Source organism: Bidens hawaiensis, unplaced genomic scaffold (assembly GCF_021521415.1).
Source record: "Bidens hawaiensis isolate Kalapana, Puna unplaced genomic scaffold, B.hawaiensis_p1.1 tig00023194_1, whole genome shotgun sequence".
In the NCBI taxonomy this organism is placed as follows: domain Eukaryota; kingdom Viridiplantae; phylum Streptophyta; class Magnoliopsida; order Asterales; family Asteraceae; genus Bidens; species Bidens hawaiensis.
In genome coordinates, this window is record NW_027493626.1 from 283,005 (window position 1) to 299,401 (window position 16,397).

At 33.8% G+C, this 16,397-nt stretch overlaps 1 protein-coding gene across 1 annotated transcript; it reads left to right on the plus strand.

Moving 5' to 3' along the window:
• Nucleotides 1–5,855: 5,855 nt before the first annotated feature.
• On the plus strand, nt 5,856–16,220 carry LOC143566996 (protein HOTHEAD-like). Its single transcript, XM_077053529.1, has 6 exons — nt 5,856–6,251; nt 11,207–11,582; nt 13,530–13,840; nt 14,593–14,978; nt 15,452–16,020; nt 16,104–16,220. The coding sequence occupies exons 1-6, from the start codon at nt 6,167–6,169 to the stop codon at nt 16,156–16,158; spliced, it is 1,782 nt and encodes a 593-aa protein (XP_076909644.1). The 5' UTR covers nt 5,856–6,166; the 3' UTR covers nt 16,159–16,220.
• The last annotated feature ends 177 nt before the right edge of the window (nt 16,221–16,397 follow it).

The window sequence follows — 16,397 nt, forward strand, 5'->3', positions numbered from 1 at the left end:
GCAATATATGTTCTCTTTGCCTTAATACTTGGCTTTTAAGAGATAAATCTGTCTCTAACTCTTTATGTATGATTTGTTTTTCTATGTTATATGTGGGTGTGGGTCAGGTGTCTAGTTTTTGGTGTTGTAAGCTGTATATTGAGCTTAGAGCTTAAATGACCCAACACTAGGGTTTTACAGTTACCCTGAGAGTTGAGCTTTACAATATTAAAAAGTTTAAATCTGAGCTTTTTTAAATTAAACAATTGAGCTTAGGTTTAACTTGTTTACACTTAATGTGATTAACACGCCCTCTCTTTGCTTAACAAATGCTATTTCTCTAAATTGGATGAAATATATTGGTTTTTGGACAAAGTACAAAATGTTATATGCAAGGGACTAGACTGGTCAATTTAGATATTAATAAGCTCAATTGTTTAGTGCATTAAACATCTATCTACCATTATGGGTTGATAATGATAAGGCTGAACGGTGTGGGTGCTTCTTTGCCGCCCAAACTGCCTAGCTGGCCATCGGCACCGCCGGCAAACACCACCCCCATCGTTTTGGTGCCGCCAACGGTGAAAAAACCGTGGAAGTTTTGCCGACCATTCCATCGCTCAAATCCTCCCCTTTCTTTAACTTTTTACCTGTGCAACCAAAATTAACAATAAAAAACCCATATGAAATAATCGATTGTTATACATGATGAATTCGTTCAAAATCTTGCGACGTACTCAAAAGTTATGATTTTTTTGGAGAAGATAGTGGTAGAGTGGTTGGGCAGAGAAAGATGATGGACGTTGAGATTGAGAAGAAAGTGGAGTATTTTAATTTAATATTTTAATTGTAATGTTTTTTAAAAAAATTCAAATTATTTCAATCAATCAATCATACCCGGTTAAGTCCCACCAACAGCAAAGCTGTAAGTAGTGTCTGGGAAGGGTGGGATGTAGGCACACCGTACCTCTATCCAACGGGATAAAGAGGTGGCTTTCATAGAGACCATCGGCTCTGTAATACATATGTATGAGACAATATATAGTAAATGAGATAATACTAATAATAATAATAATGCTAGTATTAATAATAAAAATAGTAATAATGATAATAATACTAATAATAATAATAGTAATAATAATAATACTATATGGTGTGTGACCAAAATAGGTAAATAATAATACTATAATACAATTCAAATTATTTAAGTAGGTTAATTAGTTTTTAGTTAATAAGTTGTTTTTTAATATTCTTTTAAAAATAATTAAAAACATAGGTTTGTTTATATATTTTTTATGAATACCCCGGTGTAAATTTTAACGAAAACGAATTTGTTTTAAAAAAAAAATTTTGGTTTCCTAAATGAATTTGGCACGTGTTTGTACCGGTAAGTTTGGTATTTTTTATAGCATTAAATTATTAATAAATGTAATTTTATTTATATTTAATTCTTCTAGTTATATGTATATTATTATTTTATTTAAAAATAGAGAGAAGTGATGAATTGGTAAATTGGTGACCATTTTCATAGTATTGTTAAAGAAAGTTGAGTAGAGTGGAGTATGATGTGACGTTGAGGTGGCAATGTAAATTGAGAAGCAAAATGGCATGTATACCCTATAGTCTAAATAACCGAATTATTGTTGATGGAATGAACTAGAAATCAAGCCATTTTTTAATACACTGAAGGGTAGATGTTTAAACACAAAAATATGTTAATTCTTAAAGAAAAGGGTGTTCCAAAGGCTAAATATGGGGAGTTTTTTTCCTATCTGTAGATTATTAAATTTTGAGTTATTGGATTTAAATATTCTTAACTTCTACCCTTTGGCCGGCAACACTCGCAAGTCCCAACCAAAGAAATGTTCTACACTACTTCCAACAATCATTTTATTTTCCTTTGTCACTCCCGAACTTAATAGACCTTAACCCTATTAGTAATTTTTACTGACATGTCATTGTTCTTTCTGACTTTTTTTGTGAACAACTAAATAGTTGTACGCTATGGGTATTGAACCCATGACCTCTCCTTTCACACATATACCACCTTAACATCCCACTAAAAGTGGGAATTTGACACTAGCTGGTTGTAACCAATGGTGATCGGATACAACCAGCTAGTGTCAAAAAAGGCGATAGTCAGGATTAGTGTGTAATATTTCTTTAGTTGAGACTGCTACCAACAAAAAGGTGAAAATTGGGAGTAAACCATAAACCGAATTGTATCCGTAACCAAAAAAACCAATCCGAATCTTGAAATCGGTTTTCGGATCGGATATTAACCGAATCCGAAATTCCAATTCGGTTTTTCGATTGGTTCTCGAATCTTGAAAATTTGGAATTGTATAAATCAAACTAGGTTATGTGGGTTTTTTTATATATATTTCCAAATCCATCTCCACTATTCCGTTTCAGGCCTTCATGGTGCATCCACAACTCGATTCCACTTTTCATCATGTATGTTTCTAAATGACTCAATCCCATGTAAGAATCCTTATGAGTTGCATGCATAAATTTGTTTGTAATAAGGAAATTTGTATAATGGATAACCAGATTTGACAAAATAAGTGCTAAAACAAAAATGATATTCAATTGTTAGTCTTAGTTTGAATGGTTAGTGAAAACACAACCCTGTTGTTCGTTAGCATTCAACGGTTTCTTAGATTGAATTCAGGTTTTTTGGATTTTAGCTTAACTGATCTGAATTGAATTCGGATGAATTCGGTTCGGTTATAGAAATTTGAATTGAATTGGATCGGTTCGGTTTTCGAATTCAGGAAAAAAAATTCAAATCCAAACAAACCGATTCAAACAACCCGAATAACCAATATACGATCCGATGAACACCCCTAGTTAGGAGAATTTAAATCTAATAACCCTTAAAATTTTCTAGTTCAAAATTTCTTCAAAGTTATGCTAAATTTTTATGTTATAAATAACCAACTAGTGAGAGTTTATGTTATCTTTGTTACAAATAACCCTAACATTTAAAAGAGTGGGTGGGAACATTGAATGTTGCATTTAAACACAAATAGCATGTCATAGCTTAAACAGCTTTTGTTATGGTTGCCCTATAATGTATGTTGGCCTATCATATGACTTGGCAAGATGCTCTACCACCCATTTGCTGTGTTAGAGATCAGAGGCCAACGTAGGGCTAACCCATTTGATTGATGGAAGGTCTTGAGATCTGAACAATGAATCAAGCTCAATGTAAAATAGAGTAAAAATTGTGTGTAAGAAAAAAGTTGTATATAACAATGTTGCGCCTGTTATATAAAATTGCGTGACATCTTAAATTGAATGCCCATAATATGGAATATTAGATTGACTTTTTTATACAATTGAAACGTCACGTTAGTTATTTTATAAAAAAATGGCACACTACGTATGTAAGGATGAAGGATACATGCGTGTTTGCCTTTTGTACACAATTCATCTCTGTTTGTGTAATCAAGTTGATTTTGTATAAGTGATGTTATTACTTTTATGGTTAAACTTTTTTAATAATATTTGAGATTTTGAGTTCAACTGTTTCATTGCATCTTCTGATTATTAAAAAAAACATTTAATGTTTACTCCGATGAAAAAAAGAGGACCATTCAGAAGCTCTACAAAAGGAGGTCAGTGAGGTACATGCCAAATATATGTGGTCATAAAATTTCATATTTTAGTGAGTAATAAATCAAAGGTGACCCTGAACTTACCAAATTTTAACCCCCATGTGTGTGTGTAAAGGAACTCAGAGCTTTTATGAGAAAGGAGACTATAACTATAGAAAAATCTAGCTACCATTATAGCAAAACTTATCAAATTTAATAGTCGTTTTGTTATAGAAATTAAAATTGAAAATAAAAGAGCCCATCTAATCCTAACCTAGTAACCTACAAACATCCCTCGTTTGGCATGCTCGAATTTATTTTATGGGTCCTCCAAATAATAGATCCTTAATAAGTAAGCTAAATAGTATTAGAGCATCCACAACACGTTACAATTTTTTATGTTTGAATCTATGTGACAAAGAAATAGACTTGGGTAACAAACTTTCCTTGTTGTGGAGTTTGAGTTTGTGAATGCCAACTTGCAACAAACTTGAAAGGTGGCAAGTTTGTGGGGCCACCTCTTTCTCTCTCTCTCATGCATATATACATATATTATATATGTCAATTATAATATATTTTAATAAGGTGTATGAAGGTTTGTTGTTGTAGAGAAAGTTTGGGTTTTTAAGAAATGTTTGGAATATGATGTGGCTATTATGTGACGGTTTGTGGATACTCTTATGAACCACATGTATGAAAGTGTACTTCAAACAAAATAACTATATAAAGAAAAAAAAATTGAGTTTTAAATAATGATCACGAGGCTCGAACTCTTCGTATCGCTTTGTTTAAAGCCATATATATCTCATAAGTAAAAAAAGCAAGATGTTTGTGAATCGATATAATGGTACAATTTTTCTATAACTATATATGAGAACCTTGTTTTCAAGAAAAGGGCCCGAATTGGTGGCAAAAGTGTCTTGGTGTTATGACGACATTGATTGTGACTCAGAAATTTAGGGTGAATATATTAATATGTGATTCATTTCTCACCACAAAATCATAACCTTGCAACTACATTATTTGTGGGGTGTCATTTTTGGATGATCATATGCCTTGCACACACATTTGTTAAAAAAACATAGATTCGAATCATAGCCATGTCTTAATCAACTAAAATGAAGTTAAGGGAATCTAGCTATACTTTTCTTGTATAAGTATATAATATAGGTTTTTTGCATTAGTTTGCCACGCTCTTAATCTATATTTTCACTATTTTCTATTGGCTTCGTAGCTTTTCCTTACACTTCTGATTGCATAAACCTTAGTTTGTCGAAGAATGGTTTTGATATATAGATTATTTAAGTGAGTATACATGTACCTACAAGGGGTATATGTTATCTTATCTGTTATTATGACTTTTGAATATGGTTTTCTCAACCTTTTTTTAGCTACACTTACTATTTTTAGCCACAATCACGGTTTTGTTGTTTTTATTCTCATGCCTCAGCTTTTTATTTTTGAATATTTAACACTACATGTCAACAAGGTTGTTGGAGCCGATTGTTTTGGCGGAATCAACATATGACATATCCATCTCCTGAGATAGAGGAAATGTTTTCTTTGAATGATATTTTACTATGAACGAGATTTTACTAGGTTTGTTTTCAAAATAAGTATTTAACTTTAAATGTACCTATGATCAGTGATTTTAAATAACAAAACAAAATTCGAATTATGCTTTAATGGCTTTGGAGAGGGATAAACCAAACTATCTCAAGATACTTAAAACTTATAATAGCACGGGTCTGTCTTAGACTGCATGCATATATAAGGAAAATAGAGTGCATGGTTTATTACAAAATTTTACAAGTCATTACGATATAAAAAAAACAAATATAAATTGTTTAAACTTTTATAATGGCTCACATGTTTTACAATGATTAATTTTACATATAAAATGCTTACTTATGTATATAAAAAACATTAAACTAATTTCTTCATGATGTTTGCTTTTTTTAATTTTTAAATGTGCGTTTACATACACGTATAGATTAACTATACGCCGTTTAGTCAAACCTGGTATATATGTAAAGCTCACGCATAAGTTCATTTATCATAAAATGAGCTTTAATTTGTCTAGGTGGACCTTGTTTAGCCTTTTCTAAACAGTTACGTTGGTAGTAGTTAATTAACTACTCAACCATAATTGACCATGATTTCATCCACACCAAACTCATCTGTAAGCAATGATTCATCACATATAATATATATATATACATATATATATAATACTTGTGTGTGCCTGTGTGGTAGGAGGAGAAATATGGAGCAAGCTGGTGGTCATCAATGGTTGTTCCCCTCATTAATTACTGCATTATCATTTTTGACAGCTATACAGATGAATCATTTTTGCAACACAGAAATTAGTAGTTTAATTAATCTTTTCAATATTTTTTTTATAAAAAGTAATAAATGATATACAGTTGTAAAGTCCATAGAAGTAGAGTATATATTTAAGTAGATATGAGTATGTGATGATTAGCATGTTAGCAGCTAGCAGTGTGTTTGAGACCAAACACATTTGGCCACACAACTCAAATTCAGATTCAAAGTTGGCTTGATCATCAGTCTCTCTTCGTCCAATGAAAATCATGAGCCACAAGAAGATCTCTCTCTTCTTTTTCCTCTTTTCATCTTGTCTTGCCACCCTCATCACTCCCTCTCATGGTTCTTATTCTCTCTCTCTCTCTATCTCCCTCTCTCTCTCATACATATATATTAAAAAATACACGTGTGTATAAAGTTATAGCTTGTGTGTGTTTACATATAATAATTTGTTGGCTCTTGTTTTTACCTCATTTTATTTGTTGGTTTATAGCGGATAACTTCAAGAGGGTGACACAAAAGGTTACATTTTGATGATAAAAAGATTTCTTGATTAATGTTCTAGTTTAAGAGGGCAAAAACTCTATATTTAGGGTTTCTCAAACCCTCCCTTCCCCCCTAAAAAAATAAATTTTTTTTGATGAAATCCTTTTACTCATGCACTCTCTTAAATATGATACATGCTTGTTGATTTTGTTAGAAATGCATACATACATATATATGATCATACTGAAGACAGATGAGTTTTAAAGACTTGAGCAGACCATCTAAATCAAGGTTTTTGAGCTTTAGAAAATAAAGTTGGCTGTTTAGGAAAGAATATTATTTTCTAGGGGTTTTGTTGTTATCTCTCTTTATTTATGGGCTTTGTAATTAAACAAAAAAAGTATAATCTTTGTGAAGATGAGCAGAATTAGAGGTGTCCGCCTTATATATTGGCAAAAACTATTTTGAACCTTACAATTTTTAACACAATAAGTTAGGGCATTTAAAAAAGAAATTAAATGGTTTTTTTTTCTTTTTTTTTTTTTTGTAATCTCATTTTATTTATATGGGGTTGTTTAAAATGCAATCTTTTGACACAAAAGGTGTCATCTTTAGAGAGAACATACACTACAAGAAAACTAGGCAATTGCGACAACCTTTACCGTCGCAAAATGGTCGCAATATCCCGTTGCGACCGTTTTGCAACCAAAATTACGGTTGGAAAACACTCGTCGCAAATGCTCTGTTGTGACCATTTTGTGACCATTTTGCTTAAGCCTTCGCAAATCTTGAACCGTTACAGCTGTCGCAACTCTTGCTACCGATGCAGCGGTCGCAACTCTTGCAACCACTGGTGCGGTCTGCAAGTCTTGCTAGCGGTCGCAACTCTTGCTACCACTGTTGCAGTCGCAAGTGTTGCAACCACTGCGGTCGCTATTTTGCAACCAATGCTACGATAGCTAGCCTACAAATCTTGCTACCGTTTCTATGATCTCGAGGCAACCAAAAATAATTGTTTAATATATATATATATATAGATAGAGAGAGAGATGAAAACACACAGACACAGATCAAACTATAAATTTGTATCAAAGAAGTTCAATATTAACAAAAAGTTATCCGAGTTCAAAAACAAAAAAAATGTTCTAGCTAAACACAAATCAAAAATCAAAACCACCATACTTTTGAAACCCTAGTTTTCGTCTTCTGCCGCTTCATACTCTCGCCTTACTCCGGGTCATCGGATGCACGTAGCGATTGAAGCACCATCAACTGCTATTACACAAATCTGTGTCAGTTTTTTCATCATCTGAAAAATAACCCACAGTCAAAGAAAGCCACTTAAATGAATAAAAAAATCTCAAAATCATAAAGAAGTTCAAATAATATACCACTTGAACCTCCATTCAAGCAGTTGTCTCTGTTTTTGTTAGCAATAGGATGCAAACAAGCCTCAAATAAATCGCGTTTAGTTATCGAGCCCGAGCGTGAAAAAATAAGTCACGAGCCAAGGTAGAGCCTAGTCGGGCTCATTTAGCATGAACACAAACAAATATGATGCACTTGATAATGATAATAGCAGTAACATAAGAGATATACCTACCCAACAACGGTTCTGCTTAATCACCTTCGCCTTCATCTCCTTTAACTAAACAGTGCCACTCTACCAATTTCAAACTCAAATCAAATTTTAAACCAATTAAATCAAGAATACACACACACATATGACAGAATCTAAAAGCAGATGAACAATAGAACAAACCTGCATGTTCTATATAATTAAAACAAATGTCAGACAACGTCCAGGTAATAACTTTTCTGCATACTTTGACTTCGCCAATGCTCTGCATCACCGTTCGTAAAACAATCATGTGATCGAATAAAGTGCACAATCCCAAACGGTGGTTTATGTTCCCAAACGTCCATTCATTTAAATTTGTTTATGTTCGTTCTTTTGTGTTCGTTAGTTTACGTTTGCTTAAGTTTGTTTGTTTACACTCGTTAATATACACATGAAAGTTCATTTACCAGTCATCCAACACATTGTTATGTTCGTTCACTCACATTCCTAAACCATTCGCTTATAAATGTATAAACGAAACGAACATAACACAAACATGTTCATTTTTTTAATGAACGAATATGAACAAAAATACCCTCGTTTACAAGAGCAATCCCTACTAAAATAAGCATATATACAACAACAGATTTTTCCTCACCAATCTTGACAGCAACATGATCGACTAATACCGCATTGCCAACCAAAAGGTCAGTTCCTGCTACCTTTATCCACCTATGATTGAAAGAATTCGACAACTTACAAGCATAAATGTAATGTTAACAACAAAAGATAGCATAAATCACTTACTTCCCACAATGATACATTATTAGCGTATAGGAATCCACTCTTAACACATCTTAGCTCTGATTTAGTCTTTAAAAAGCCGATGACCTGATAGAAATCGCTGATGCGAAATGTTAGTGTGGGTGATCTGATACGCTTGGTTTTGTATATTTAAATAAATTTTAGTAACATAGTTTATACCTGCAAATTCATAAGAGATGACTCAGCAACTTGATGTTGGGCGTCCATTCCGATCCTTCCACCAAATTCATAAGTATTGTCTGTTATATAACAGTAATCTTCAGCATGTGAATGGCTAAGTTCAAATTCCCTAATATTCAATATACATATTGAAGAGGTCAATAATAATATAATTATGAAAGTATGAAACATTTATGATAACAATGGATTTAATCAAGGTTAAGAGCATAAGAGGCTACTTGTTTCTGCTTAAAGAATGCGACTATAGGAATCTATAACTCTATAAGCTAACTCATTCATACATGAGCCAAATAATTCCTTTGTGCAAAATAATAGCGAAAGAATCTATGAGCCCCTATCTAGCTAAACATAATTAATCCAAATCCAGTATGATTATAAGGTATGCCTAATTCAAGCTAAAAAACTCCAACATGAGACAATAAATTCAAGCTCAACTGATAAACAAACTAGCATCTAACTAACATTAATAATTCTTTTAAACAAAATTGCCTATGTATACACACCACAAAACGCTCAAGCACCGCATACTATCCTCTTGAAAACTCCAGCTGTCCCATGGACCGGACCACATATGCTTTAAATTTAACCCAGCATGACCACCACCTTGCCCAACACCACAACAACTAGCACGGCCACCACCTTGCTCAATACCTTGATCACCAAGTTGACTACTTCCTCGACCACAACCCCACCCAACACCTGGGCCCATAGTGCGTGCCATGATATCTACAACAAAAAGAAATCACAATTATTTAGACACAACTATTAGATTTTTAAAATATTTTCTTATGAGAAACGAGTTGTTACAATAATATGTAAAATGAGTTACTAAACTCAAATGACAAACCATCCGAACATCCAAACTTACAAGTTGTTACAATAATATTGCTATTTGTTGTTCTGCCAATGTTGGCTTGACAGTAGCCACCGTCCAATTTCTTTATTTTGATCTTTTTATCTTTTTACAAAAAATATGGATACCTATAGTTGTATCAAACAAATACAACAAGTTCTAGAAAGATATAAAAGAAAATAGTCTAACATATACTTTCCCTTAAAAATACAGTTGATCAAATTCTTAAAGGTTCTGCAAATCCAAAATCAATGGCAATAACTAACTTTTCTTATCAAGTTAGGTGAGTGTAGGATTCAAAACTGGTATGTGGCTAAACTCATGCCCACAATCATCTAAATTGACTACAAAATCACAAATTCTAAACAAACTTTATATATTTTGACACCAAAAGTCCAAATACAGCCCTAATTTTTTATAAAACTTGATATTTGATGCATACAGATTGACATTCATGGATATTAAAGTGTTCGATCACTAAAACCTAACTTATCTGATGCATATAGCATACAAAACTGCAATTGTGCAAAGAGTGCCATACGTTCAATCTATATTCGTGATTTAAACGCTAATACTAACAATCGTTCAAAATCCATAGCAGCTAATTACGAAATCGATTAGTACCAGACGAATAAACCGAGTGACAGTTAACATATATGTGTGAGTGAGTGAGAAATTATACGGACCGCAGGAAATAACCGGTGGAGCAAGAGGTGCCGAGTGATGCTTCACGGCAGACGGCAGAAGTGGCAGTTTTGTAGATGTCGAGTGAGGCTTCACGGTGGACGACAGCAGCGGCGGTTTCAACGGTGTCGTTGATCGTCGGAGAAGCAGATCTGATAAAATTAGGGTTTCAAATGGGCGTAATTTGTTTTAGAAGTAACAGTTAGACGATTCAACTTTGGATCAAATGGGCGTAATTTGTTTTAAAAGTTTTGTTGAAATAATAAGTTTTAATGAAAATTAATAAAGTCTTTCGTAATCAGTTTAATTAACCTATTGCTACCGCTTAGACTCGGTTGCAAATCAAAACTACCTTCAAAACACCGACCTTTTGGTCATTGGTTACAAACACTCCGACCGCAGTTGCAAAAACTCCGACCGTCTAGTCGCGGTGGCAAAAACTCCGACCGCCTAACCACCGGTTACAAAAAATTTTGACCGCTTAGCCACCGAAAATAAACGGTTGCAAAACTTTCAACCGCTTAGCTACCGTGTCAAGTAACTATCCATTCCGGTAGCAAATATGCTGAATCGGTCGCTAAAATTGCCACCGTTTTTTTTTCGGTAGCAAATTTTGGTAGCAATTGCTCAATTTTCTAGTAGTGATATATATCCACCAACCATGTTCCAAGGGGTATTTCAGTAACTACACTTATGTGATTGATGTAGGTGATCACAAACCTTGGCAAACTCGGTACTCTTTTATCCGACGGGCGAGCTCGTTCTCATCTTTGTCATCATCTTCATCCAACGGTGGACAAAAGGGGTATGACTACATTGTTGTAGGGGGTGGTACAGCAGGGTGTCCATTGGCAGCCACATTGTCTCAAAAATACAATGTGCTATTACTTGAAAGGGGTGGTGTCCCTTTTACAAATAGAAATGTGTCTTCTTTGTCAAATTTCCATCTTACCCTTGCGGACCTTTCTAACACTTCTGCTTCACAATATTTTGTGTCTAATGATGGAGTCTATAATGCAAGAGCTAGGGTTTTGGGTGGTGGTACTTCCATCAATGCAGGGTTTTACACCCGAGCAAGTGCGAGGTACGATACTCTTAAGCTTCTTAGTTTGTAATTTCCGTCTTATCATATTCATTTGTGTTTTATATTATTTGTTAAAACTGTTTATGTTTTTTAGACGATATTGTTACAATGCTTCTAATTATACACTCCCAAAACTCATACATATACATTCTTTGTGTGGGTTAGAACCTATAAGTGTTTATCTGCTTATTATGTGCAAGTACAATAATAAGAGTTACCGTATGTTTGGTTGAAAGGAACGGATTAAAGCGGGAATGGAATGGAAGAAGGAATGGAATGGACAAATGAATGAAATAGATCAATACTATTCCTTTGTATTGTTTGGTTAACATATGGGAATGAAATGAATAATTAATTTATGTTGTTTGGTATCTGAAAAAAATTTTAGGAATGAAATAGAAATAATAAAAATATTCCTATCCCAATATATATAAATTTTTACAAAAAAAAAAAAAAAAAAAAACACTGAAATGGAGACGGTGATGGTAGCTATGGAGATGAAAATGGTGGTGGCGGTGGCGACAGTGGTGGCGGTCAAGCCACGGGGGTGGTGGTTGTGGTAGTGGTGGTCAAGCGATGGTAGCATTAGTAGTGATGGCGGTGGTAGGGTGGTGATGACAGTGGTGGTGGCCAGACAATGGTGGTGGCGGTTATGGTCGGGTGGCGACGATGACAATGGTTGCCGTGGTTATGGCGACGATGGTGGCGGTGGTAGCTTTGTGGTAAGGTGGTGGTGGTGGAGGTGATGGCGACGGTGGCGGTCAGGTGGTGATGGTGGCGACGGAGGAGGTGGTGGTGACGGTGGCGGTGGTGGTCAGATGTTGGTGGTGGCTATGGTAGTGGTGGTGGTGGCGGTGGTTGTTAGATGATGGTGTTGTTGAGAAAGTAGGTTGAAGGAGGAATGGAATGAAAAAAAAGAAGGGGGGTGTGAAGGAATGGTTTTGATGGAATGAGATTCCATGTGTAATGGATGATTTCATTCCATTATGCAACCAAACACCTCTTATTTCATTCCCACGTAATAAGTCATTCCATTCCATCTGTCATTACTGCATAACAAACACTATCTGAGAGTGTTTGTAGCTAATTATTTATACAACTATTTCTTTGTTTGACTAATTAATTAGTTTAAATCACCTCTAAATTATTTATTAATTAAACATATCGATCATAATAACATCTTATGGTCCAAATATTTACAGGTGATATTATTTCCTTTAATTAAACTTAAATATTAAAAATCAGAAAGAAAGAAAAGAGTTAAATATGTAATTAATCAGAACGTGCATTAGCTACTTTTTAATTATTATTTTTTAGAATGGCAAACCACAAACAACCACCATCTACTAGATAACTAATTAAATGAGTTTGGCTCATGATTAAAATACACTAGCTACATTTTAATCACCACATGTTAGGTCTTTAGCCCTTTTCATAAGATTTACTTAGTTTTTTTTTTCTTATTCAAAAGCAAATTGTGTAACTTAAAGTGTATTCAACTTTTTACAAGGCTTTAAATTTATATATATGTGGCGAACTAAAGTTTAAAATTAAATTTTTTGTGTAGTTAAGTTATTAAAACTTTTCTACCTAACATCCATCCCCTTTCTCAAATTTTCTTGTTTTTATTTATAGTTCAAAGAAAACATGACTATAATACAAATTATAAAATTACTACAAAACCAATAATACAAAATATATTGCTATCAACAAATAATTTGTTTTATATTTAAATAGATAAAATAAATAATGTATTTTCAACACAGATTTGAGTTTTATGGTTGATTTTCTAGAATTATGTCTATGATATGTTAAATAATGAGTGCGAAACGATTATATTTTATGCAAAATAAAAACAATTATGAAATATATAAATTATGCAAAATAAAAACAATTATGAAATACATATAGTTTTGGTTTAACCTTGTAGCCATTTGGTTTGTTCAGTTTCATTGAAAGAGTGGGATGGGACGCAAAATTGGTGAATGAATCATACCCATGGGTCGAGAAGCAAATTGTTTACGAACCCATGTTCGAACCGTGGCAAAGGACAGTTCATGATGGTCTTTTGGAAGCCGGTATTTCACCCGATAATGGGTTCACGTATGACCATTTGTATGGTACAAAGGTCGGTGAGACCATATTTGATAAGAATGGTCACCGACATACCGCTGCTGAGATATTGGCCTCTTCAAACCCTAGAAATATTGACGTGTTGATCTACGCAAAAGCTCAGAAGATCATTTTTGACATGGCCGGTATGCCAACACTAATACTTTTAATTTTAATGTTTTTTCTTTCATGAAATATTAAGTATTATATCCTTTTCTTGTCATGTTAATTAATCTTTATACGTTTGAATCATGAACAGGTGATTTTTGTACGTATCTTGTTCAAGTCATTATATGAAGAGACCCTCATATATATGTGTTATAACATAATTTCAGTATTTTAAAAACCGGTATTTTACTTGTATCGAATTGGGTTAAAAAATAGTATAATCGGCTGAACCGGGAGGTTCAACCGGTTGTTTAGTTTACCTTATAATTTCCTATAAATGTAACTTTAATCCAAAAATAACTCAAAAACTAAATGATTCTTATAACAAAAAATAATACAAAAGTTAATTCATATTAAAAAAATAATGCAAAAGCAATCAATTTAAAAAAAAAATATTTCTAAAGTTTACACGCTTGAATGTTAATTGTTGGGTTAAAAATATTTTTGAAAAAATATGAGCCGCAAATATCAAAAATTTCTCGGGCTTAAAACCAGTTTGCCGGTAAAAACCGGTATTTTAGACAAAACCGCCGGTACAATGTTCAAGCAAACCGATCATAAATACCGAACTCAAAATACCGGCCTAGTGTGCGAAATCCGGTTTAACCGGTCCAACCGGCCGGTTTGAACCGGTTTTTAAAACACTGCATAATTTTGTTAGGATCTAGCTAACGTTTATTTGTAATAAATAAAAATAAAACTTGACGTGTTTCATTTTTGTTAACTGAAGGGAAGAAACCAAGGGCGATTGGAGTGGTTTTTAACGACGAGAATGGGGTTCGCCACGAGGCTTTTATTTCCAAGAGGCTCGGGAGTGAGGTCATTTTGGCGTGTGGGGCCATTGGAAGCCCACAACTACTATTGCTTAGTGGGATAGGACCCAAAGCCGATCTTGAGAAGCTAAACATTTCAGCGGTTCATGATAACAAATTTGTCGGCAAAGATATGTCGGATAATCCTATGAACGCAATTTATGTTCCTTTTAATAAGCCCGTGAAACAGTCACTGATTGAAACTGTCGGGATTACAAAGAAGGGTGTCTATATTGAAGCTAGTAGCGGTTATGGTCAATCTAAGGATAGTATTAGTTGCCACCATGGTATCGCTTCGGCTGAGGTTAGTGTAAAAGATAACAAACTTTTAGTGACAAATATTATTATTATTATTATTATTATTATCATCATCTTGTGTGAAATTTTATTATAATAACCATTTTAAAAAAGAATATTAATATTTAAACATATTTTTACGTTAAAGCGTATCTATCAAAATCTTGACGATGCTATTGATCAGATTGTTACTTTTGTGACATCGTTGGTTATTTGTAAAAAATATAACAATATAGGCATTTTAATATTATTTAAAACGTGCATCAAGACGTCAAAACGTCAATATTTTGACGTGTTGAAATGTCTAAGATTAATCCAACATCTAGATTGCATATTTTCAAAAAAAGATTCCCGGATCTTATATATATCTTGTTTAAAATTGTTATTAAGGTAAATCTTTCTTATTGTGACATTAGAATCTATATACGTGTATCGAGACATAATGATTTTTGACGTGATCTTGTGTTACTTGTGACACAGATTGGACAACTTTCAAGGATTCCTCCGAAACAAAGAACACATGAAGCGATCGAATCATACAAAAGAAACAAGAAAGATATCCCATATGAAGCATTTCATGGAGGTTTTATCTTGTCAAAGATTGCTTACCCGAAGTCAAAAGGGGAGCTGAAACTAATTACCACCAATGCCGACGACAATCCATCCGTCACATTTAACTATTTTAGTCACGTTGAAGATTTAAAGGCGTGTGTAAATGAGATCCGAATTATGGAGAAACTCGTTAGGTCCAAACCGTTCCTCAATTTCACCCAATGCGACCAAAGAACCGTTGACAACCTCCTCAACATGAGTGTTACCGCCAACGTTAATTTGATACCTAGACACACAAACGATACAAAATCACTAGAGCAGTTTTGTAGAGATACAGTGATAACCATCTGGCACTATCATGGCGGGTGCCATGTGGGCAAGGTGGTGAACACTGATTATGAGGTTATGGGTGTTCATAGGCTTCGGGTTATTGATGGATCAACGTTCGACCAATCACCTGGCACAAATCCACAAGAAACAGTTATGATGATTGGAAGGTAATTTATAACGCGATAACATGTTAATTTATCATATTTGCAATCTATGTGTGAAATTAACGTGTTGATATGTTGCAACATAGGTACATGGGAGTGAAGATTTTGAGAGAAAGGTTAAGGAAAGCAAAAGGATTGTGACAAAATATAAGGTGGAAATTATTTGCAAGCACTTAATTTGACACTGTTTGGGTTCATCTAGCGATCAAAATGTCTTGAAAACTTTATAATTTGTTGACAAGTTACTTAAGTAAATTATTTTCTTGTTGAATTAAAAACTCCCAATGTTTAATGCCTTGTTGAAGCAAAAACTCCCAATTTGTTTGAGGCCTTAAAATGACCATTACATAACAACTGTAAATGCTAATGTGGCATATATC